Genomic DNA, 23,093 nt, shown 5'->3' with positions numbered 1-23,093 from the left:
GTTATGCTGTACCCTCTAGGAGGATACTAAGAATCGTGACGGGATGCATCGGTTGAACGCGCGTGAATTGGATGGGCTTCTTTCGTTTTCCGACGGTAAGACGCGGAAATGTGCTGCTTTTCTTTTCCAGGGCTGCTTGACAGCCCGATCGGTGAGTTTTGCGTTTTTCGCTGTCAAATCGTTCATATTGCAGCATATCAATTCTAAGGTGTCCAGTTTAGGCGTGCGGTGTAACTTTTCTATGCCGTGCTCGAAAATTAGTGTTACTCGATATAAACTCCTACATCAAAGGCATTCAAAACGGGGTGTCAAAATAATGACTAAAGAAAGAGAGAAGGCCAAGATGTCCTTCAAAGTATTGTTTGGTAACTTGATCTAACCAAAAGGATTGGCATTATTCTGAACATTAATAATAGACATTCATTTAAGATAACCCAGGGTTACTTCTACTATACATGCATTTTATTTTAATACAAAAGTTATTTCATTTTTTAATGATATCCATATCATTTTAAATTATGAAAGGAACATAAGAAGCATTTTATCATAATTAATAATAAACACTTTTGATGTTTAATTTGACTACGTTGTAGTACGGTAATGTCCTATGACTAAATTTTCTCGAATAAGATAATACTTGCAGTTTTCCAAACTAAAATAGAAAATTGATGGGAAAAATCGTAGCAATATAAGCACCAAGTGAATTATTAAATGGAAATATGTTTTATTTTGTCTAAAGCCTGCTCAGGGAAAGTCGTTGATCAGATTTTTATTCCAGAACATTCTTGATTGAAGTTTATTTTATAACATTTTATACTCGTCCAGCAAAACGAGTGCCTATCACATCACAAAAGATATTTGCATAAATCTTCCACTTGAAATCAAACGAAATCAGTGGCTTTCATTTATCCCCATAATAGGGATCAAAATTATCACTTTTTGTTTTCTCCGAATTGAGAGCATGCTTGACTGATTTGACAACAATAGGATAGAAATGTAATGATTCAATTTTTTATGATTCTCTACTTAATAAAAACCCGGTTAGCAATTATTTTACATCTTTATTTGGTTGTAGGTCCTAAGAGTAAACCGGCTTAGTCCATTTTTGAGAATTCCCAGATTGAGACCGAACGAATGCCCATAAAACCAGCAGTCCAGCTAGTTGCGATCCAAAAATAGCTTGATAGAATTTAAAATTGCTGGGATAAAAATGGCTGCTCGCTTCGTTCGTATGGCACCAAACCAAGCAACGGCCCAAACCAGTCGAACATCAGCAGTTTCGTATCACCACTAGCCATAGGAAGGTCGTTCGTTTCGTTTCATCCACAACGATTGCTGATGATTTTTATCACTTTTTGATTTCTTCTCCTTCAGAAACCGGTTTGGAATCACTTTGCAACATTTCCACGCGCGAACAACGGGCCACACTTCACTCACATTTTGGGACCAAGAAGAGGGACACCTGACAATTCGCCCTGCAGGATCACCGAGCGATCTGGAAAACTGCGCGCCGACCAGATGCCAACTGATAGCTGCGTTATCAACGCAGGGTCCTTTTATAGTGCCGACGACGGGATGTACAATCTCATCCAGCATCCTTTAGGAGCTAGCACCTTTCTTTCTATTCAACAGTTGTCCTTCTCGGTGGACGCGTTGTTCCACGCGTTGGAAGAGCATCCTTATGGACAACGGTCAGGGCAATGGCTGAATGAAAATTGCTCATGCGTACTGGAGCTTGCACTTTTTGCTTCTGCATGTCCTGCTGCTATTTTTCTATCGTTCATCCATGCATTCTCATACGGTTGCATTCGGTTCCAAAACGTCCGTTCGTCTTTTCATGAATCGTTAAAGTCTTTCTCGATGGGATTATGTCGAATGAAATTAAAACTATTCTAACTTTTTATTCAACACTGTGGAGAAAGACAACCCAATGGAATTCACATGGGACAAATAATCGTAGTAATAAGTTTGGATGTTTTATTTTAATAAAATCAAGATTATTTTTAAGAGTATATGATTTTCTAAATTACGGTGATTTTTCCCTGTCACATTCAATTTTAAGCTACAAGATTGGTCAAAGTTTTGGGGAAAATAAAATAGAAAGAAAAAGTAAATTTTTTGCATTTGGATGAAATATTTAATTGAAAACTTATCGTTTGTGATTTAGTTGTGACAACGTATTATTGTTTTAAACAAAATAAAGTCCTGCCTTTGTTCATAATTAATGGAATGAGAGTTATTCACAAAGGATTCAATTTATGTCCGTACAGAAGTTATATTTATTTCCATCAATTTATATACAGCTTGGTTAGAGTTATCATATTAAAAATGCCCTTAGTGTTTAGCATACCACCATTACACGGTTGCTCAAATCTGCCCCAAATCTTACGCTACGACTCGTAATAAAATGCTTCTCCTCTACCCGCAAGTTCCAATGATCATCTGATAACACGCCCTCTGTCAACGGTTCAATTAATGCTCCCGCAAGCCCAAAACATTAATTATGCTGTCCTAAAAGGCACAACAAACGGAGCGTTTGAAAACCATAGCACGTCCAAAAATAAAATCTCAGGAAGAGTAGAAAAAAGCCGGGCTGGAAATCGATACTCCAACCAACAGCCCAACATTTCACCCCAATTCATCGGCCAAAGACCTACATTTGCGTTCGTTCAACTATTGTCGCAGTTGGCATCACTTTCCATTTCTTTCCGGTGAGGTTTGGGGTCCCGACGCCAGGCGACGCCGTCCTCCGTACAAGGACCTCTCGAGGGTGGTTCAGAAGTCGGAAAAACACACAGCGAAGAAAAAATACCTGTCACCTACATAATGAAAACACGGCGCCTCTGAGATTTCCACGAATTTCCCCCCGCCGAAAGTCCACCCAACGATTCGATAATCTGCCTGTGTAGGTTTCGGGCCCGCGTTTGCGTCCCGTATCGAGGGCAATATCCTTCAATTAGCATAACCCGGCACGCAAACCCCACGCCCCGCTTTCGCCACCTTGGGGGAGCTTGGAAGAGGTCCTGCGTAAAGGATGAAAGGGACAACGAAACGGACCGAGAACGCTCGGCCGGCCACTCGCGGGCGCGTGGTGGAAAGAAAAACTATAATTTTCTTGGCTTTTCACTTTCGCTTTCGTTTACGCTTTCGTTTCGTGCCGCGTTCGGCCGTGTGCTCCCATTTTTTTTGTTTTCGAAGGGACCGACCGGGGGTTGGCCTGGGGAAAGCGTCCGTTCAGAAGCAATCTGACCCCGCGCCGTGTGCGGTTTCCATCCGCAATCCGGTGAGTGACGTCGTCGCGGCCCGGTGACGCCCCGGGTTGAGTGACCTCCGGGTGTGAAAATCGCGGATTCACCTGCTCGCGCATCATCAAATCACAATGGCGCCGCTCGAAAGGCCATCAACAAACGAAAAAAAAAGAACGGATGCTGACAGAATTCGGAAAGCTTTTCGGTCCAACACTCACGAGAGCCCACATTCCTGCCCGCATGCCGATGGTACGCGTCGGCCATCGCGACAAGTGGCAACGCGGTGAGCTGAGGTTGCGAAATTCGCGCGTTCTCAAATGCGGGCGAAGATCTTCATCCGATTCGCGTCCGTCCGTCGATCACTCATCTCGCGATCGACGTTGAGTGGCGGCGCGCTCACACAGGTGAGCGCTCGATCGCCCGACGAAAAGATCGCCGGTCGCGGAGATTGTGTGTGTGCCGTCCTCGCCCCTCTTCTGCCTACCCACCTAAGATCAAGACGCAGGCGTTCTTGATGAGTGCCCACCGCGAACGTTCGTTGAACCCGGCTGAGCCTCAGGTCGATCGTGGCACACGGCACTGGATCACTTTATAGCGGTAAATTCAAGTTATTTTGCGTTCTTTCTTCTCCTCCCTCCTTCGTTCTCTTCTCCTTTGTTCTCTCCTTCTCCCTCGTCGTCTTCATCTTTTGTAACCCGATCGTCACGTACACCTTTTGCGACCGGTTCTCCTCTCTTTACCACTTCTTGCTTCTCCCTTGATTCGCAGCTTCCTTCCACAACTTCTCGCATCTTCGTCGGGCTTTTTTTAGCCTTTCGGTTGCGTCTGCTTCTTCCACCATTCCGCCATCGCTCTTCTGCAGAAATTCGTTCTTGAGTCTTTTCGCAAGTTTCCAACACATACACACAAACGCACGAGAACGCGCTTTCGCTGGCCCACCGTGGTTACGTTCTGTGGTGATTTTAAATACGTATGCTTACTTTCTTCCCTCCCGAAAGGTTCGTTGCTAGCCGCAACGCTTTTCGCGCAATTTCTGCTGCAATATGACGCACGATTCGGTGCTCGATCGTGTCAGAACAGGAAAAGTCAAGCAGTTTCTAACAGAATCTCCAGTCAAAAGGTGAAGATTTCTTTGCACAACAAAACATATAAGCTTTCTTGGCGATGGACAAACTGTACCATATTTCTTGTAAGTAAATTTAATTCTAACTAAGGACACGTTATCTTAAGGTTGAGGTTAGCAACGAATATCAAGACTTTAGCTCGTAAGTCGTTTTAAATAAGCTGATCTTCCAAAGCGTCCCTTGTGTAGCACCTGTTTAAAGATTCAGTTCCAAACGCTTTCTTTCTTCAGAAGATCAATTCAACAAATGCTTCTTCCCATGTTCTTACAGCGTCCATTATCGATCTTTTCAGAAAAACAACACCCTCCCCTCGCGCCCACCCCCCCTTGCTTGGTATTTGTTTTGGAGAAATAAAAAAGCAAGCGAACAACAACAGTTATGTTGCAGCACGCAGGCATCGACGGTGCATCGACGGCTTGCAGCCGCAGCCCGATCTTGGCCAGTTCAATAACCTCGCCCGCGAAGATCGCTTTCATTCTCTACCTCAACATCTCGGATCAGATGGTGCGCCCGGATCGCTGACGCTGGTACTTTGGAGCGCGTTTTTCCTTCGAGCGTTACTTGCGCGTTTCTTCCTCTTCGGCAACAACATCGCCCGGCGCGGGTTCCGTTCCCGTGCTTCAGCTTGGCCTTCAGCGCAGCCTTTGCGCATGAAGATGACGTGAGATCGAACGCGGGTGACAAAACTGGATCCACGAGCAAGTTCGTTTCTAAATCTGGAGACAAAAAGCATACACCGTTAAGGAGCGATAAATATTTAGCTTCGGCTCGTTCGAAAGAACGTTGTGTGCGGGGCCGTAGCTTATCTTGGGGAGAGTTTTAATCCCTCAATCAAGTAATCGTTCGATCTGTTGCCCGATGGGTGATCGACGAAAGGCAGCTTTTTAAATAAAACACTGGAAGAGGCATCAAACAAGAGGTGGTGGAAAGGAAAAAGTAAGTAAAATCTACACTCCAAACCTTCTTGCTCGCGGTAAGGGTGGAAAGCTGTCCCGATGTTGGGGGTAGAATTAAAAATAAAAACATGCCCACCGTTTGCTCAAGCAACCTTCAGAAAACGTTTCCTCATTCCAATGCTGGATGTGGTTTTGCTTGCCTTCTTCCACCGCAGACAAAACATGCGCCACGGGGAAGCTTCCAAATCGAAGAAGCTTTCATGCGTTCCTTCGTTTCTCTGCAGAACGCGGATTTGTTTTTTGCTCGGCTCTTTCGGTCCCTGTTTCTCCAAGACGTCGTGTAATGTCTCATTCTTCCCCGGTTTGGAGGAGGTTTAATTCCCCCCCCCCCCCCCCCCCCCCCGCCAACCTCCCCCCCCACACACAAAACGGAAAGGCAAGTCATTCGAGAACGGAGCCCGGCAAGAACGATTCACCGGTTTACGACCGGTTTTGCTTCTCCGCACACACACACACAAACACTTCGTCGGCAGGTCGTGCTGGTGGCCAGCGACCATCGCCCTCTGGTCCGGCCCATGCTCCTCCCCCACCACTACCCAAGGAAGGACCCACTTCCCCGGACCCCGGTCCACAGGTTTCAAATCTGGAGGAATGAACTCTGCGACTCGGGTTCAACCTCGGAGTCACCGGACTCGCGGTTTGCTTCTTACCGTCCGGCGTTCTTCGTGTGTGCGTGCCGCTGGTTTTCTTGTTTCGGTTTCTTCGCGCGCACTGGACCCGGCCGGTCACTCGCCGATGACGATGATGACGATGATGCAAGAGCGATCGAGGAGCTCTCTTGCGTGCTTTCGTTTCGGGCGCGGAGTTCCTTAAGACGGTCGGCCCGGCAGGATTCTTTCGTCGCCACCTTCTTAGGAAAGGGTCAAGCGTTTCAACCCCCCACCCCTGGTTGAGTAACTCACACCCCGGGCGCGTTCTGGACATGTTCTGGGTGACTTCTTCCGCGCGCGAAGCCAGCTAGAGGTGAATAAAAAACATCTACTCAGAACTACAATAAAGACCCTAAGCGATGAACCCCTACCACAGACTCCTTTGGCCGCACATCGGGGAAAGCCTCCTAGCATACAAACACACACACATATACACGCACGCGAGGCCACATAAAAACACAACCACCCCAATGGCGAACGGGGAAAGGGTGGAGAGACTGGTTTTGTGTGTTGCGGTCGTTGCGAAGAACATTTCACCCTCATCTCCCACACCCCGCCGGGGTTTGGTCACCTTTTTATCCGCCCTCGGTCGCGCGACCACACCACTCCCTCCCCCTTGCCACCCCGTCGTGACCATCCAGAAGAAGCTGCTCGCCAAAGAAGCGGACTCTCTTTTCCGCGTTTCGGTGCCACCTTTTCAGTAATCATCCGAGCGCTCATTGTCGAGGTCACATACCATCCCGAATCGCGGTGTTCCGTCCGTCGTGCCAGTGAGGACACGGATTTTTTTTTTCGATCGCGGCCCCCTGCACTGGAACTAGGCGTACGGAGCTAGACGTCAAAGGCGATCGTGGGGTGGCACGCCATTTTGCTGTTGTTGTTCTTGTTGGTTCCACCCGCTTTTGTGCATGCTGTTGTTTTGATCGAGTTTGCGCTGCAATTCTGCAGCGGTGCTGTGCCGTGCTGCTCCGTAGACCATTGTTTTGGCGTTGTTTGTCGTGTTTGTTTTGGATGATCGTGATTTTTTGAGTGTTGTTTTTTTCGTTCTTAGATTTTTTCCTTATTTCACCGATTTTTGTGAACGACCCTCGAATCATCTAACGGTATTTTCTCTCCCTTCGATGCGGTTTAAGCCCCCGAACATGCAGTTGCAGTTGGCGACCTTAGGTGACCTTGCTATCGGGATGATGCGCACTCTCCGGTGCACGGGATTGCGGTGAGGATCGGTGTGGTGAGCTTTGGCCGTGAGTGTAAGTTTAAGAAAGCCTTTTTCTTAAAGTGAAATTGTGAAATTGATATTGAATATTGTTATTTGTGTTGATCGCTTCGAGATCGAGTTTTTCAAAAAGCTGGTTTTTCGTCCCTAAGTGAGAAGAGAACGGATCTCGTGACAAAGTTTGGAGACATAAATGTGTCCCAACAAACGACCCTCGCCAGCAACAATCCATCGTTATCGCTATCGAGAAGTTGCAGCCCGATGCAGTGAGATCTTTCGCCTCCGTTGAAGGAGATAGAAATGATTCTGGTGCTTATGAAATCTGTTACAAATTGGTGTCATTAAGTTATAAGCCTGAATAAGAAGTACCATATGGTAAAAAGGTGATTCAAGTTTTACCAGTGAAGTTCGAAAGTGCAGAATTCAAACGCACCGTTATAAATTTTAAATACAAAAAGTGATTTTGTGGTGAAGAAAACAAAATTGTACCGTTGATAAAGGCTTTGACAGCAGCATAAAAAGAAAGAATTTACTTTACTGTAAGTCAACCGAAAATTGTTGCTGCCATCTTCTATCGATTGGATACTGACGACGCCAACGAGGATCCAGGATACCTAAAAATGCCCAGCACAATCAGAGGTAAGTGATAAACAAAATCAAACCAATTATTGTTTAACGCAAATCAATTAGGAGTAAGAAGTTCCTTAGGAGCGAAATTCAAATTCATAGCCGTCGCATTTAAAACAAATTCCAACTCAAATTTCGTCATGTTTATTATCGACACAGTTGCGTTGTGATATAACTTTTCTATCAAAAACATGTTAACATTGCTGTATCTGAACAGACCACAAGCTATTTTGTGCTGTACATTACATATTTATTGCATCATTTTGCACTTTACACATTTTTGTTTGAGAATGGTTCGTTTTACTCTTATGGCACTCGTATATTATCAGTCTTCAATGAGTGTACTAAACATATTCAAGAACATATTCCAAAGCATCACTTTTCATATTGTTAATGCTGTAAAAATATGTCACAAACTATTATGTTAGTCCGATAGATTTCTTCATACAAATCAATTTAAATGGACATAATTTGAAATTAATTTGACACCATAATTTTCTGCCTGCTCTTTTTGATGGGAAAGTGTACTTCTTTAAAGCCAATCCATTGAATTTAATCAAAAACTGATTTTAAAATAAATTCAAACAACATTTGCTCTATCGAAACTTACATATTATAACACATTCAAGGAATTTATGCCTTTCATGTTGTCCAGTTTGGTTTTTTTAATTTAAATGGAAAAATCCCAAATTTATCTTAGCTGTCCTTATGTTTCAATGTCAATGTACTAAGCTTTCAGCATATACATTGCATCGGTACTTTGATACTTTGTATACTTTTTTCCATAACTTGAACCTACCATTGTTTTCGCTTTGTTTGGAACTTTCACGTAGAAGAAAGGGAAACTAGCGAGTATCCGTTATGGCAAGAGAAAACGCCCAACCCAAAGGAATCAACCGTTATATTTACCTAACTGTTCGGTATGTCCGGAAGGCACAGGCTAGACGGTAGAGAAGCGTTCTAATTTTCGCATCATCTTCCTCCCATCGGGCCGTGTGATTTATCCAGAGGAAAGAGAAAATACAGTTTCGTTGAAAAATGCACAAAAATAACTAAACTGGAGCGTCAAGCGAAACTTGCAGCGAAAGTGATACCAAACCGTTAAATGATCGCCGTTTCTTTCAATGTCCTGCCACCTTAGAGTTTGTTTTGTTCTTGTTTCAGAAATAGCTTTGGCAATTTTGTAATGGTATCTTATTACTGTTAATATATTTTAATTTTATCACGTTAGTTTGTGTGATAGATTAAGAAAAATTATGATGTAAGAATGTAAGAAAAAATAATTCAATTTTCAATAAATGCATTTTTTCCCAAAACCCACTAAATGAATTTAATTAACGATTTTTTCGAAGCCAAACCTGTATCTTTTACTGTGTTTTATAATATGCAACGTTATACATAAACGTTAATAATGATGTGTCTTAAGTTTTTTAATTCACCAATATTTGTTTCAGATTATAACTTTTGGTTGTAAAAAATTTCGAACTTTGATTTGTTGTGATTTGTTGAAGCGCATTTGTTTTTTATTTTATTTACTATGAGATCACGAGAAAAGAACTAAGTAATGGTTTTTGGTTAGCAGTTCGTGACTCAACGATAATGTAATATTAACCCATTCTGTCGGATCGCACAACTCAATCAAAGGTGAACAGCCTTCAAACCCGCATCTCCGAGAGCGATGATCGTGGTTAAAAGTATCGAATTTGCGTTATTGATACCCTCCCGAAGATCACCCCGTAACGCAACCCCTGAGGGGCATTGAACGCACACTGCTTCCACCGCTAGGACCGAAGCTTTTCTAATGCTAAAAGCTGACGCTGGCAATAGAAAAGCTCCACGGATCTATGGCTTTCGAGATGGAAAAAGACAACTCACGCACTTCTCGCCGATCTGGCGATGATCAGGCGCGCAGAACTATGCTGGAAGTTAGGAATTGTGCGTAGGAAATGTGGCAATTCAGGAGGTGGTCCGGGGTTGTCTGTCTGCGTCCTCTACGCAGAATCACGAACCATCAAAACGGTCTATTTGGTTGCCTTCTCTCCAATGCGTGCGCGGTGCGTAGCGCTTTTTCGCGGTTTGTTGATCTTGGGGTTTTTCGGAGTTCCCTTTTGTGTGCTGCTTCTCAGCCATCGCCGTTGGAAGAAGGCCTCGGAGTATCTACGCACTTTTTCTTCCTCTCGCGAATGGATCTTCCTCTCGCCACCGCGAAACATCTTCGAATTTCTAATGATATATCTCTAGTGGTTTTTCTTGCTAAACACTATTCTCCCTAGCAGCAGGAAAGAACGAACCACGGCTGGGGAAAGGAAGGGAAGGGAAAGAACTCGTTTTTCATTTTGAGCCGGCTTCCACCTGCCCGCCCGCCCATCGCTTTCCTTCACAAAACCACCCAACACGCGGCGTCTCACCGTTACGCACGAAAATTGCGTACGATGCGTGTTGAGGCCGGTCCGTCCGTTCATTGGCCCCGCGAGTCGCCGCGAGTGCCGCGAGCAGTTCTGGAGCAAAAAGCCAATGAACTTTGCCGAGCCAAAAAATCGCACCCGGCTGACATCATGTCGAACCGGTACGCCAATTTCTGTGTGTTTCGTTTCCTCGTTTCCCTCGCGTGCGGCAACGGGTTGGGCATTTCGGTTTCGAAATTATTCTCTCAAGACGCGCTCTCCAGACGGGAAGACGTTGCCAGAATGCTGACTGTTGCCGATGCCCAAAATGGATGCCCCCTTTGTGCTTCGGAACGAAACGATGCACGACGAATCTAGTCGTAGCTGGTTCAACGTTGCTCTTGAAAGCTTTGGCGACATCAATAGATCTGCTTCTCTTGGAATAATTCTAAGCGGCAGGACGGCACGAAGGGTCTGTTGGGAGAAGATGATTTGTCATCCTTTGACCACCGGTCATCTACCGATGAGACATTCAAATGTATCTTCCTGGCAAGAAGCAGCGTTCAATGAACTGATCAATTATTAAGTACTTGAAAGGGTTTTCACATGCTTCTCAAGGACTGAAGTTTTGCGAAATATTCTGTATGACTTGCTGGAAAAGTCACGTGACATCAATTATATTAAAGTAATATTAATTATGTAGCGTGTTTGATGTGCATGCAATTGTTCCAAGAAAATGAGATATAATATTGACTTTTCCATATAGTTTCTTTTTTATGAATTGTAGACGATCAAGTCATATATTTTTATATTTTTTAAAATTTTAGCATTGCTAAATTTTATCTTACCATCGAAGAGCCTTACAAAAAATTTTGAATGTATGCACTAGAACAACTTTGAATGATAATTTGCAGACGGATATTTCCAATAACACTTTGTACAAATTTTGTAGTTTTATTTCAACATATAACTTTAAATGAGAAAATTTTCAAAACAATGCTATATTATCAATTTTAATGTAATCTATTAAAGGTCAATTCTTGAACTCTTATAAAGAAGCAAGAAGCTTTCACATTTTATTTTTATGCTTCATTGTACTATATACAATTTGAAGACTGAAGTTTGAGTGAACTTGAAGTTAACTTCATCAGTACCGTACAATCCAACTTGTTTTTTTTTGAGTACAATTGAATTGAATAAAATTAATTAAATACGCGTTTGCAAATAGCCATGCAAATATGTCATGAAATTCTAGTTTTTAAATTGACAACTTGTATTTGCAGGCAAATAACAATGTTTAACCAATCTATTATACGCTTTTAATAATCTTCAGTTCACCGGTATTCACAATTAGCTATTTGTTTACTTTTTAAGAAGATGATACTACCTATAAAATAAACAAGTTGCTACCGGTGAAATTAAAACCATTTTCATATTCCTATAATATATATGGTGACTGATTTTCCCTTGGAATGCGCATGCGCTTCATTTTCACCAAATATCCTTACGACTGTGCAGGGTTGAATTTTTATTTCGCCCTGAAACATAACGAAAATAATCGTTTACAATTATGACAATTCCATGTTGACGATATAGAAACATTTTTAATAGACGGGAAATGTTCAGGACATCCCTTCCGTTTTCCATCCATGTTTTTTCAAGCTCTAGCTTTTGGTTTTGATTGCATGATACATTCCTGTTCAGAGGCAACCCTTTCCGAAACAATGAAGGAACATAAACATTTCTTTTTTTCCTATTCATTTGACTCCTGTCATCATCTGTTCTTGTGTCACACTAACACCACCCAAACACTTATTTCTCTCTGTCAGTAACGAATCGTCTCTCAGTGGCACTACGACGTGCGGAAAAGCGCAATTGAAAATACAAACAATTAATGGCATCGCAAATTTGCATTCAAAACTCATCAAATCTGCCTAGTTTTCCGAATCAAACGAAAACTGTGGGGACAACTAAGAGCAAGTGAAATCCCAACACCAGCAAACATTTTTCCTTCGCCCCCAAAAAACGCCATTCCGATGCAGAAGCAGAATGGTTGGGGGCAAACATTGGCCAACCGGGTGCAGCGCAGCTAAAGTGATTCTCCCAACGCTGCCGAGAGCTTCCGAAGCGCATCTCCCCGGCCAGAGAAAACTCATTTCAACGCATCCGAATGAAGGATGCTCTTCTGCTGGCGAAGTGAAGTGCATCTGAAGGAAATGCAGTCACAAAAAAGTGCAGTTTCAGTGCGATTGAAGTTGTCACCCTCGGCAATCATTCTACCCTTAGCTGAGGTGGTTGTTTTTCATCCTCCTGTTTGTATCTGAAGACGGAGGTAGAGGGAAAATTTGGCTGAACAACCCCGCAATCAAAAGAATATCTTTACATTTAAGGATACAACCTCTTCAATGTGTTGAACAGTAAGTGGAGTGGATGTTGTGTTATTCGTGAACATTCCCACAGATCCAAATCTCTTTGGTAGTCCTGCTGTGTTTGTGAAATAGAAGTTTTCCAGCAGTTAAATGTACTAAATGAGCGCCAATTCATACTGCCACCCTCTTTGCTGTTACGATAAACTTAACCTTTTCACCGGAACGCAATTGGTCGGAAAATCCCCGAAGTAACATTTTCACTTCAAACGCAGTGGCGCGCGGTTTTTCCCCCCGGCTCGAATTTCCTTACATCGGCGAAAAGGAAACTGCTAGAATCGTGGAGCGTGACCGAAGACATTCACCGCGAGCGCGCACGAGTTGGTTCGTGTCTCGGCTAAGCTCCCCCCGAAAAGCGGAAAGCACTGTGCACAAAGCAGCAGCATAAAATTGCAGGAGCGAAGTTCGTTAAAAACAAACCGATGTGGAAAAAGAGCTCCAGCTCTCTTCTGTCTCATTCTCCCCCTTGATCCACTTGCTCGTTGTAAACGTTAACTCGCCATCTTGGAAAATCCCTTCACCGTCATCCCTTTGGCGTCACCATTTGTGCTTGTGTTGGGCAAACGCCCGTGTGTTGGTGAACAGCGAAGATAAATCGATTGTGACGTTGGATAAATCGGACAGCCGGAAGTAAACTGTTCCGCCAGAAAGTGGGGCTGGGAAAACAACCCATCGAGGTGCGTGTTTCATGTGTTGGTGCGCGGCACGTGCGCGATGTTAACCGAGCTGGACGGGGCAGGAGGCGGCAGGATATCCCCGCGGGCGGCTGAAGGGAGCAGAGCAGCAGTACGCACACGCAGGCGGTACTGAAGGCGACGGAAAACAGCTGTGTTTGTATGGCAATCGATTTTTCCGACGACTAGCTGCACTTTCGCGTCGGGGCTACGATTTCGTCCTGCCGCTGCGCGTTTGCCGGCGTGACGGGAAAAACCGGGATCGGACCGTCATCGCCATCGTCACCGGTTATCGCACGGAACGGCGCACAAATACCCATAACCGTGGAAGGGATTCTTCAACCACTTACACACACGCACACCGTTCTTTCGAGGGAAGAAAACTCGCCAGCGTCGGGCTCCGGTGGAATGCTGCATACCTGCGTTGGGCGGCTTCGGGAAAACGTGTGTGGAAAATTAACCCAACAACGGTCGAGCAGTGACTTTATCTAAGAAGAAAAACCCTCCTCCTCACACACAACGACACACGGCGCCAGTTTTGAGACAAAGTGAAAAGAAATTTATCCGAGTAGCGAGTGAAAAATTTGTTCAAAAACTCGGCAATTGTTTTGTGAAGAATCTGATCCTGCGCTCCCAACCCATTCTAGCGTCGCTCGCACTCACGCACACGTTCGCTCTCTCACTTACTCCTTGTCTCTCCCTCTCTCTACGAATTCAGTGCAAGGTGCAACTGCAGGTGCTACTTGGAAGCCGTAGCGTGGAAAAATCGTGCAGCCTGCAAATGCAACGGCGTTTCTCTTACCCGAAAGACTGAGCTGTCCGTGGCTAGAACGCGAAAGTGTGGTGGAAAAAATCGGAGTGGAAAACAAGTGAAAAAGTTACTAATCTGTCCGGATGTACAGCATTCTCTACCAGAAGAAGGGAAATAAAAATGAAAGGCAAAAGTTACCAGGCAGGAAATTCAATGGTGCTGTAGTAGTTGAGTGGAGTTTGATAGATTTAAAGGAACCCGAGTAGACAAGAAAGAACAGTTTCTTTTATTTTAAACCCGAAGGTAGATGTAGGAAAGAAGGTTTTCCCACACAACTGTGAAGATAGTATTACAAGTTTCCTCAAACCTGAACCTTTACCGAACGGTAAAGGGTTGGATGGAAACTGGTGGTGGTAGTCGAACCTGTGTTCAGTAGTTGTTAGAGATAGCCAGGATAAGCGTTCGTCTCCGATATATTGCATTCAATCTAACTACTGTGTAAGTCTGTTCGCTAGTTACCTTTTTTGCGTAAGAACATAGATAGAACAATTTTTGCTCTAGTACAAACCACCCCTCCCTGTTTTCCTAGTACAATTAGCGTCGAGATAGGGTGCGAGCATAAGTCAATGCACTTGGAGAGGAAAAGAAGAAAGTAAGTAGATACCAGTACGTTACCAGGAAGAGTCTTAGAGCCGTTACGTTACCTTGCGTTACAATCATTACCCGACTGCTAGATGATACATAATACGGCAAGAAAATTGCAAGTCTGATCAAATAGGTTTGATGTGAAGAGGTCGAACGGAGGGTTTAGAGAAGGTGTAGAGTTACCAGAAGAATCGCTACTACTCGTATACTAAATGGTGCTAAAAACAGTGCGTGTGAGGTGCAGTGATAATTTTCACTCCGTTGTCGAACGCTCCACCGCACAACCACACTCGTGACTCCGACTCGTCGTTCCTGGCAAGGACGAAAAGGAAGCATTCCAGTGCGCCCGAAGCCGTGTTCTCTCGCACCCGCACACACCCCCGTCAGACGCACACACACGCCGTCGTTAAACGGGAGCCGCGCACAAACACTACCAAAGTGGCGTCATCGGGCTGTGCGGAGCTGTCAACGTCATCGTCGTCGTCGTCGTCGTCGTCGTCGTCGACGTCGGCGATACTGCTGGCGACGTTGCAGGCCGTAACGGACGACGACGGTACGTCACCGTTACAGGCGTCCGAGGGCTTGGCCGGTCGCAGGACGACGGCGGCGGCGACGACACCCTCGTCGGTGCCGTCATCGATAGTGCTGGATCCGAGCACGCCCGTACTGATTCTGGCCGAGGGTCCGGCGGAACTGCCGACCCAGCGCCCACAACAACAGCAACAGCAACAGCAGCAGCTGCTGACTTCTGGAGGGCCAACAGTGGCTCCTCCCGTCCCAAGGACCGCGAGGGATATTTCTTCGTCCAGCGTCATGACAGGTGGGTTGAAGGGGCTTCGGGAAAGCAGTGCTAATTAATTCCACTCGGATGGTGAAATTGTGCCAAGTGGGGAATGTTCCACTATATGTGTTGGTGGGGAGACGTGCAGGGATTGCAGCTTAATTTAAGTACATGATTTTACAGTCAAGTTCATTATTTTCCTTTTCTCATCGTTAGAATTAAGATGGTGCATAAGTTGGTAAAGGTGATTGCAATTTGAAAGATGCAAAATTTGTTCTTAATTTTAGTTTCAGTTTATGATTAAGAATGGACCTATAAATAAGATTGAATGTCAAATTGTCTAAGCATATAGTTCTGTAAGGTGGTGAATGGTGTGTTATAAAAATAACACCTCGCATCTGTGGTGAAGGTGTCTAGAAAATATAACAATTACTTATTGCAATGATCCTTAATGTAACCTGAATGATATTGAAATCAGTTTTGTAATTCTCATTAAAAATAATAGCAACATTCTTTTTACTCATCGATTGCTCTCCAATTATCCTCTCGGGTAACTCGAAATGCTCATAATTTTGAATTAATCTGTATGCTACGTTTAAATATAAAACCTTAAAACAACGATCCGAGCTATCTGAAAAATATCATATTTTACCATCTTTCCCATTTGACAACGGCGAGAATGTAAAAGTACTCATGAAAATTAAATTAATGTTTCCATAACAAGTCGTAAAACTTTTCTTTGTATCGGTTCGTAAAAGTAAAGTTTTATAAAAGGCAAATCAATTCATGCAAATGTTCAACTTTATAAGCTGCTACGTTTACTTTTTCCCTACCTTCTGCTCATTCCATCCAATGGTTTATCCAACACAACCGACACCAGAAATGAAAGTTTCGTCCAAATATGGATGTTTAAACACCATCCGGTAATGTAAAGTTGAGATGAGCATCGTCGTTTTTATTTTATGTCGAAAATTTGAGCTTATCTTGTGCAGTTAAGAAGCATGTAGTGTTCGCAGCGATGCATTCGATTGATTGTACCATTTCCACCGTACGTTTCGCACATTGGAACCAGCTCGATCTGTTCGCCTTTCTTACCGGTTCTGATGTCATCCTTCTTGCCGCACGAGAGAAAGGAACTCCTCACCAATTCACCACCGCTGCACATTAGCGCTTCGAGTGTTAATAATGCCTTTCCTTCGATCACTTTACCATTCGCCCGTTTCGACGACCCGTTTGCGGGTTGAAGGGTGTTCAATAAAGTAATATCGATGGAGAAAAAAAAAAACACTGGTACACCGGATTCTTGCATCTGTTTTCACGCTCGGTTCACCGAAGCGAATCGGCTTCCCGCACGGTTTCGCATTAGTTCCAACGCCTCCGGTTTGGAAGGGAATTTATCTCCAAGCCGACCCGATACACCTTTCGCTCCGCCATTTGATGGCAAATGTCAAATGCGTTTAGAATTCGAAAGATCGACATGCACACGCCTTCGGAGATTCTGGGCCCCCGTGCCGGGGCGGTGTTGAAAGATAGAGCCCTAGATCCAAGGATTGACATGAACGTGAAATGTGACTCCGCGTGCGTACGTGACATGATTGACCGATGCGCATCGCGTGGAGCAACTGGCAATGGCTTAACTATTCCTTGCGCGTCTTCCTTCCCCAGCACGGAAGATAGATTTGACTGCGCTGCCGGTGGTCAGTCGAGCGATATCTGATCCTGGAAAAGAAATGGTTCACAGAGTGCATAACTTAAGCAAAATGCGCTGAGATTTGGTTGTCGTGTGGCGTAACAGTGTGAGTGGATTTCTAAACAAGTTCGAGCTTCAGATGTGCTTTCGAAGACGTTGTTTTTAAGAGAGAATTAAATATTCCAGTGTTTTTAAGAGAGTACTAATTGTCACATAAATTAGTAGGAAAGTTTTAATCTATAAAATCGACATTTAAGATACATATTCCGATTTCTAACATACCGATTAAAATGATTTTTTTATTTGAAAAATCTTTCTTCTATTTGTTTCTCGCTTGAGATGATGTTTGTTTTAATTTGTTTAGCAACTTGTGGGATATTACTACAAACATACATTTATAGATCGAATTTAAAAATACATTGTTACAAAATAAAAAAAAAATATTTATTTTAAAATTTATTGAAACAATTCTCTACAACGACCAAACATACAAATAAGCAAATCCTGATTCATTACATAATGCATTCGAGTTATTGAGCCATTAACTGCAGGATGTGTTCCAACGCGGGCCAAAAGAATGCAGCGGCCAATCGGATGCAGTTCCACTGCAACGGCACTGTTGCATCCCCCGATTGCAGCTTGCATCGGAAACCGTATCGGGTGGAACCTGATTTTTCTTGCTGGTTTTGCCCGCAAAGGTGCAACACTTCCTTCTCGGGCGCAAAAAGCAAACCCGTGCCGCAAGCGGAAACAGAACTTCTTAGCGGAAGATTATGGCACGAAAAGAAAGAAAAAAAAAACTGAGGCAAAGATGGCAAATCAGCAACAGACAAACGCTGTGTCGCCGATACTTCCCGCAGCCCGCAAAGGGGACCGGAATTCTTAACTGTATTATTTGTACTGCCGTTCTACCGGTTTCCTTGCGCATCTCCTCGTCATCCCGATGCTAATGTATGGCCGCCGTTACTTGAGGCGGATAAGGATGCATTTTTTTTTGGATTTGTTTGCTACACGAAGCGGACATCGGGACGGGCGCGTTGCAATGTTGCATGAGGAATTCTCTCTGGTTTTTTACCCCTTGTATTTCCCTACAAGGAAATGAACGGATGGCTAGAGTTTTCTGTTGACTGTTTGCCTCCTACAAACTAGTATCGGTAGATGTTTTTCTCCTTTTTGCATGATGTAATGATTGCCCGACGTAACGGTATAAGGCAGTGCTTGGAATGTCCTAGATTATGCGATCTTATGACATTCAATTTTTAAACGTTTCAAAGGTATTAAACGTTATGAAAATTCTCAAAATGGTTTTTACTAATAAAGCAGTATTTAACTGTTAAGTTTTACCCGCACTAGATCGATATTTATTATTTTAGCAAAACTAAAAACCAAAACAAACCTCTGCTGATAAATATGCTTGCACGAAAGATGCTTCTTTCGGTAAAACAACTGGCATAACTGATTTCGTTAATTATCCGATTAAATAAAAAATCTTTATTCAAATTAGCCTACGGACGGCAAGGGTTGATACCGAGGCCCTCAAAGCAAAGCCATTAACCCAGTAAGGAAGAACGAAACGATGAAACTGTAAATAGCTTTTAAATGACCTTACCATGGCAGGCCATGCTCATAGTCCCGTATGTTTACGGTTTGCATCGAAAACGACACATGTTCGGGTACGACCAGTCGGGTTTTGTAAAATAAATCCCTCTTCAAACCCCATCCCGCTCCGGGCTCCTCGGTTTTCCACCTCCACCGGCAGCGAGCGGTGCATTTATCAGCTTTCCCGACGATGGACGATGCACTTCGACGAAGCGGGTCTCCTTGCAGGAAGCATTCGATGCATTGGCCTGATCGGTAAGATGCGGTTGGAGGGAACGGGATTTTTTCAATCCACTTTGTCAACCTCTCAGCCGTTGCGCCCGCCCGCTTAACCAACGCCCGTCGCAGGGTGGCTGGTAATCAATTTCCTTCCTCTCCCGTAATGCGGTTCGATTGCCGATTGGAGTTGGAGGGTGCGCCCAGAAGAACGTTCTTGGCATGCTCACAACCACTACAGCCAGGCACCCTTGAGTGCCCCTTCGGCCAGCCCCAGCTAATCGATTCGCAGGGGCGAAGGAATTCAGTGAAAGAAAATGGCCGACGGTACGAGGGGGGACTCGATACTCGGGGAGGAAGGAATTCATATTTTCCACCCCACTATTTCCTGGAAGGTTCTGGCCCCCCTGAGATGGATCCGAGATTCTAATCACCACGGAGGTGAAAGAGATCGGGGTGGGAATTTATCGGTGGCAGGCACGGGGGCACCATTTTGTGAAAACCGCACGATCAGGCCGTTTTTATGTTTTATCACAAAACGGGGATGAAGGAAGGGAAGTGAGACACCCTTTCAGTGGAAGCTTTTACACTTACGAAGAAAAGTACAGAACGAAGCTGCACCGGGAACTAATCCTACGTTCTTCTCTCTCCCACTCATACCACGAAACAAAACCGGGTTGGAAAAGTGCATCCCTTAGTGCAAGGGATGCCAATGCATCGGGTTGGAAAAAATCCAATGGGGAGGAAAAAACAGGCAATAGGAAATTATCAGAACGGGCAGAACTGCCAGTGTGAGGTTTTGAATTCCTGCCCAAGAGCAGCCAGATTAAAAAGCTCTCCACACGCGCGCGCGGTGGGGCGGAAACGAGCGGCCTGTACACTTGTGTGTGAAACGCTAAACGAACGGGAACCGGGAACCCGGCCGGGTTCGGGGGCGAATCGGAGGCATTGGAGCAGAAGGGAGCGAAGGAAAAACACATCCACCAGCCGCGCAGTGAAATAACGGATCTTTCCAGATACAAATAATACTGTTAGCTGGATTTTCTTCCCTTCTTCGCCCAAGGTTGGCGTTTTTCTTGCCCGCGACACGTCGATGCCTGCTGCGTTGTTGATTCTTGCTTCGCGCTTCGCCGCACCATTTTGTTTCGATTGTGTTGTTCTTTGCCTCCCCGGTATGCTCCCCTTTCTCACTCACTCCTTCGTTCATCAAACCTAACCGATCGATTCTTACTCGATCGCACTCATCTTCGGGTTGACGATGGTCTTTAAGAATGCTTTTTTACTTGCTCATGTTTTTCTTGTGGTTTGTTCTTTTTTCCTCTAGAGAGATATTCCCTCAACTTTCATGTTTGCATTTAAGCTTAGCGAACACAGCAGCACTTCGATGGAACGGCGTGACTGTGGTTTCTATCGATTTTTACACATTCGTAGACAAAAACATGAAAAAGTCATTGTTACTTAAATAAACCGTATTTCCCCAACACTTTTTGTTCAATGGAATGCACAAAACCTTATGCAAACTAAGAAATCAAGAGTTACCAAACGGTCGTTAGAAGCTTTTAACACATACTTTAGATTTTCTATCTCTTGACGGTATAATTTTGGGAGTTCGTGAAAGATTTCTGCAATGGATTTACTTCTTAGGACATAAATATTTATTTTTTCACTAAAACCAGCCCTATTTCACACAATTGTTTTTGTTTAAACGTGTTATTTTGTTTGATTACGTCTAAATTAGACGTTCTTATAATAAAAGTATTGAAATATGTATACCACGGATATTACGGAACAGTTTTTATAAAACAAAAAATGACATAAAGAAGCAATATGTTGGAGGAAATCTTGCTGCTTCTAAGTGGACCAATTTAAGGCGTTATTGTGACATTAAAATTAAAATGTATAATTGTTTTAAAATTTTACCAAAAAGTTTTTTTAATGAAAGCTATTTTCATCTTTTTCAGGTACGTACGAATGACATGATTCTTCCATCAAAAACTATGCTGCAACAAAAAGCACAACATTGTGAAATGCCAGGCAAGTGATAAATTCGTTGTATGACTTACTTCCTTCGGATAAAAATAACACAATGCAAAGAAATAATTTCGGAAGCGTCCAGTTCGGGGGTAAGTGGCTTTCCCAAATTTTTCCCTCAGTTACTTGCGAACTGCTGCGTTCGATACGACTGCCAGCTGACCCGGATGTTCACTCTTATCCCTGTGACCTAAAGAGCTGGTAAGCTGCAACACCACAATGCGAACTGCTCCTGGAGAGTGAAGGTCCATATAAATCATAATTGCAACGCGTCGCTATGCGCGTTAATCGCAGATCATACGACGATTTATGCTCGCGTACGGTCTTTCGGAGACCAATGTTTACGATAAGCTACTTTTTACCGAAACGAACGCAGTACTTTCTCAACAACCGCGAGGTAAGACGTATGTTTTCACATACGACTCGCGGATCGTGTCATCCAGATGGAAGAAATCGCATCCATATGCGACGCGATGTGTTTATGGTTTATTGATTTATGTAAATAATTTAATTAAAGATCGTCGCGTGATGCAAATGAAGTTCCTAGGCCGGCGTGCTTGGTGACAAAAGCATGCATGCTCGAAAACATAGGCATTTGCATGGTCGTGCTGTAAATCGGGCGCGAAAAATTCGTGACATTAAAGTGTCCTTTAGTGGCACGAATTTCAGCGTGTTTCTCTTTTGTCGGCTCGTTTCGCTTTGTTCGAGATCCAGAGGCCCTGCGCGGCTGATGCTGGATAACGTAGGAGTGAATGTTAATGAATTTAAAATTAGTCCACGGAAGGCTGCAGCACATATCGAGCGGTAAAATGAGTGGAACTATAATGCTACGGCTTGGATTTGTTTTATTTCTTAGGGATCGTTATTACGATACGTTATTGTAAGATATTGTATATTACAGAGTAATCATGCTTGTGTGCTTCACAGTTTTAAATGTTACGGTTCATATAATATTCGTGGAATTATTATCGTAAACTATTTATTACTTTATTCCACGACCAGTCCGCTCCTTTTTTTCCGGGTCGTTGTATAATCACCCGAAAAAATCATTCCAAAATGCATTGGCCAGCATCCACCCCGGGGAGGACTCTTTCGCTTATCTAACCCCCAAAGGTCATTCGAGTTCACGCGGACGCATCATCTTCCCCGGGCGTACGCGTGCAATGATGCAATGTGGGCCAAAATGCGAAAAGAACCGGTAAAAAACGCTCATCTTCCTCATCCCACACCTGTTCGCCGCCGCCCCATTCCCGCAAGGAAATGCGGAAAATATGGAAATTTCGGTGCACAATTTCGTAACGCAGCGCGGCATAGACAGGTTTACCAAGGAGGGGAGCGAGAGAAGGGGAAAAAAGAAACGGTGTATTCAAAACATCGGCCGGATAAATTTATGAACCGATCGGACAAAACGGCAGCAGCAAACCCATCAGCGCCACCAAAAAAGGAGATCCACCAATTTGGCCGATCCGCGCGGGAAGATGCGGCCGAGTGGAAGAAAACTCGACACGAACCGAACATTTCATAATCGCATCTGAATTGATCTTTTCGAGGTTCCTCTAATATCCAAATTTCTATTCCCTCAATTCCGGGCCGCGGACTCAGCTGTCTTGAAGACGGTTGAGACCCGAAATAGTCCGGTGCCTCACGGCAGCCACAACCCACCAAAGGCGGTGCCCGAAACCGGCCGGTGCATACCGATCGTGGCAGCATCGCGCTTTCCGAAGAAGAAATGATGAATCGCGCACCTACCGAAAGGTCGTTGCCCTCGCGCTCCTAGGCCCGGTGGCGGGAGCTAGCGAAAGAAGGCAGACCCCGAAAAGCCTCGTCAGACGAAGCCGGCACGTGGGGATGAGATGAGGGAAGAAAACGAAGAAATACAAGAGACGCTACGCTATGCTGAACGATGCTGTGGCTAGACCAAGCGGAAAGAATCGATCGAACACGGGAAAAGCAAGCGGGAAAGCAGGCACGGGTTGAGCAGGGCGGGATGGCGTACAGTAACGCACCGGAGCATTAGAAAAATGAACGTTTAAAGCTTAACGGAGAAGGATGGGATGGAGAAGCGCTAGAACTCA

General features: G+C 44.3%; 1 protein-coding gene across 1 annotated transcript; it reads left to right on the top strand.

Moving 5' to 3' along the window:
- The first annotated feature begins 7,814 nt into the window (after positions 1-7,814).
- LOC131293274 (integrator complex subunit 6 homolog) lies at positions 7,815-15,559 on the top strand. The gene is made up of 2 exons (XM_058321354.1): positions 7,815-7,833; positions 15,141-15,559. The coding sequence occupies exons 1-2, from the start codon at positions 7,815-7,817 to the stop codon at positions 15,557-15,559; spliced, it is 438 nt and encodes a 145-aa protein (XP_058177337.1).
- The last annotated feature ends 7,534 nt before the right edge of the window (positions 15,560-23,093 follow it).

Source organism: Anopheles ziemanni, chromosome 2, assembly GCF_943734765.1.
Source record: "Anopheles ziemanni chromosome 2, idAnoZiCoDA_A2_x.2, whole genome shotgun sequence".
In the NCBI taxonomy this organism is placed as follows: Eukaryota; Metazoa; Arthropoda; class Insecta; order Diptera; family Culicidae; genus Anopheles; species Anopheles ziemanni.
The sequence above is the reverse complement of the archived record's forward strand: the minus strand, read 5'-3'. Positions and strand labels throughout refer to the sequence as shown.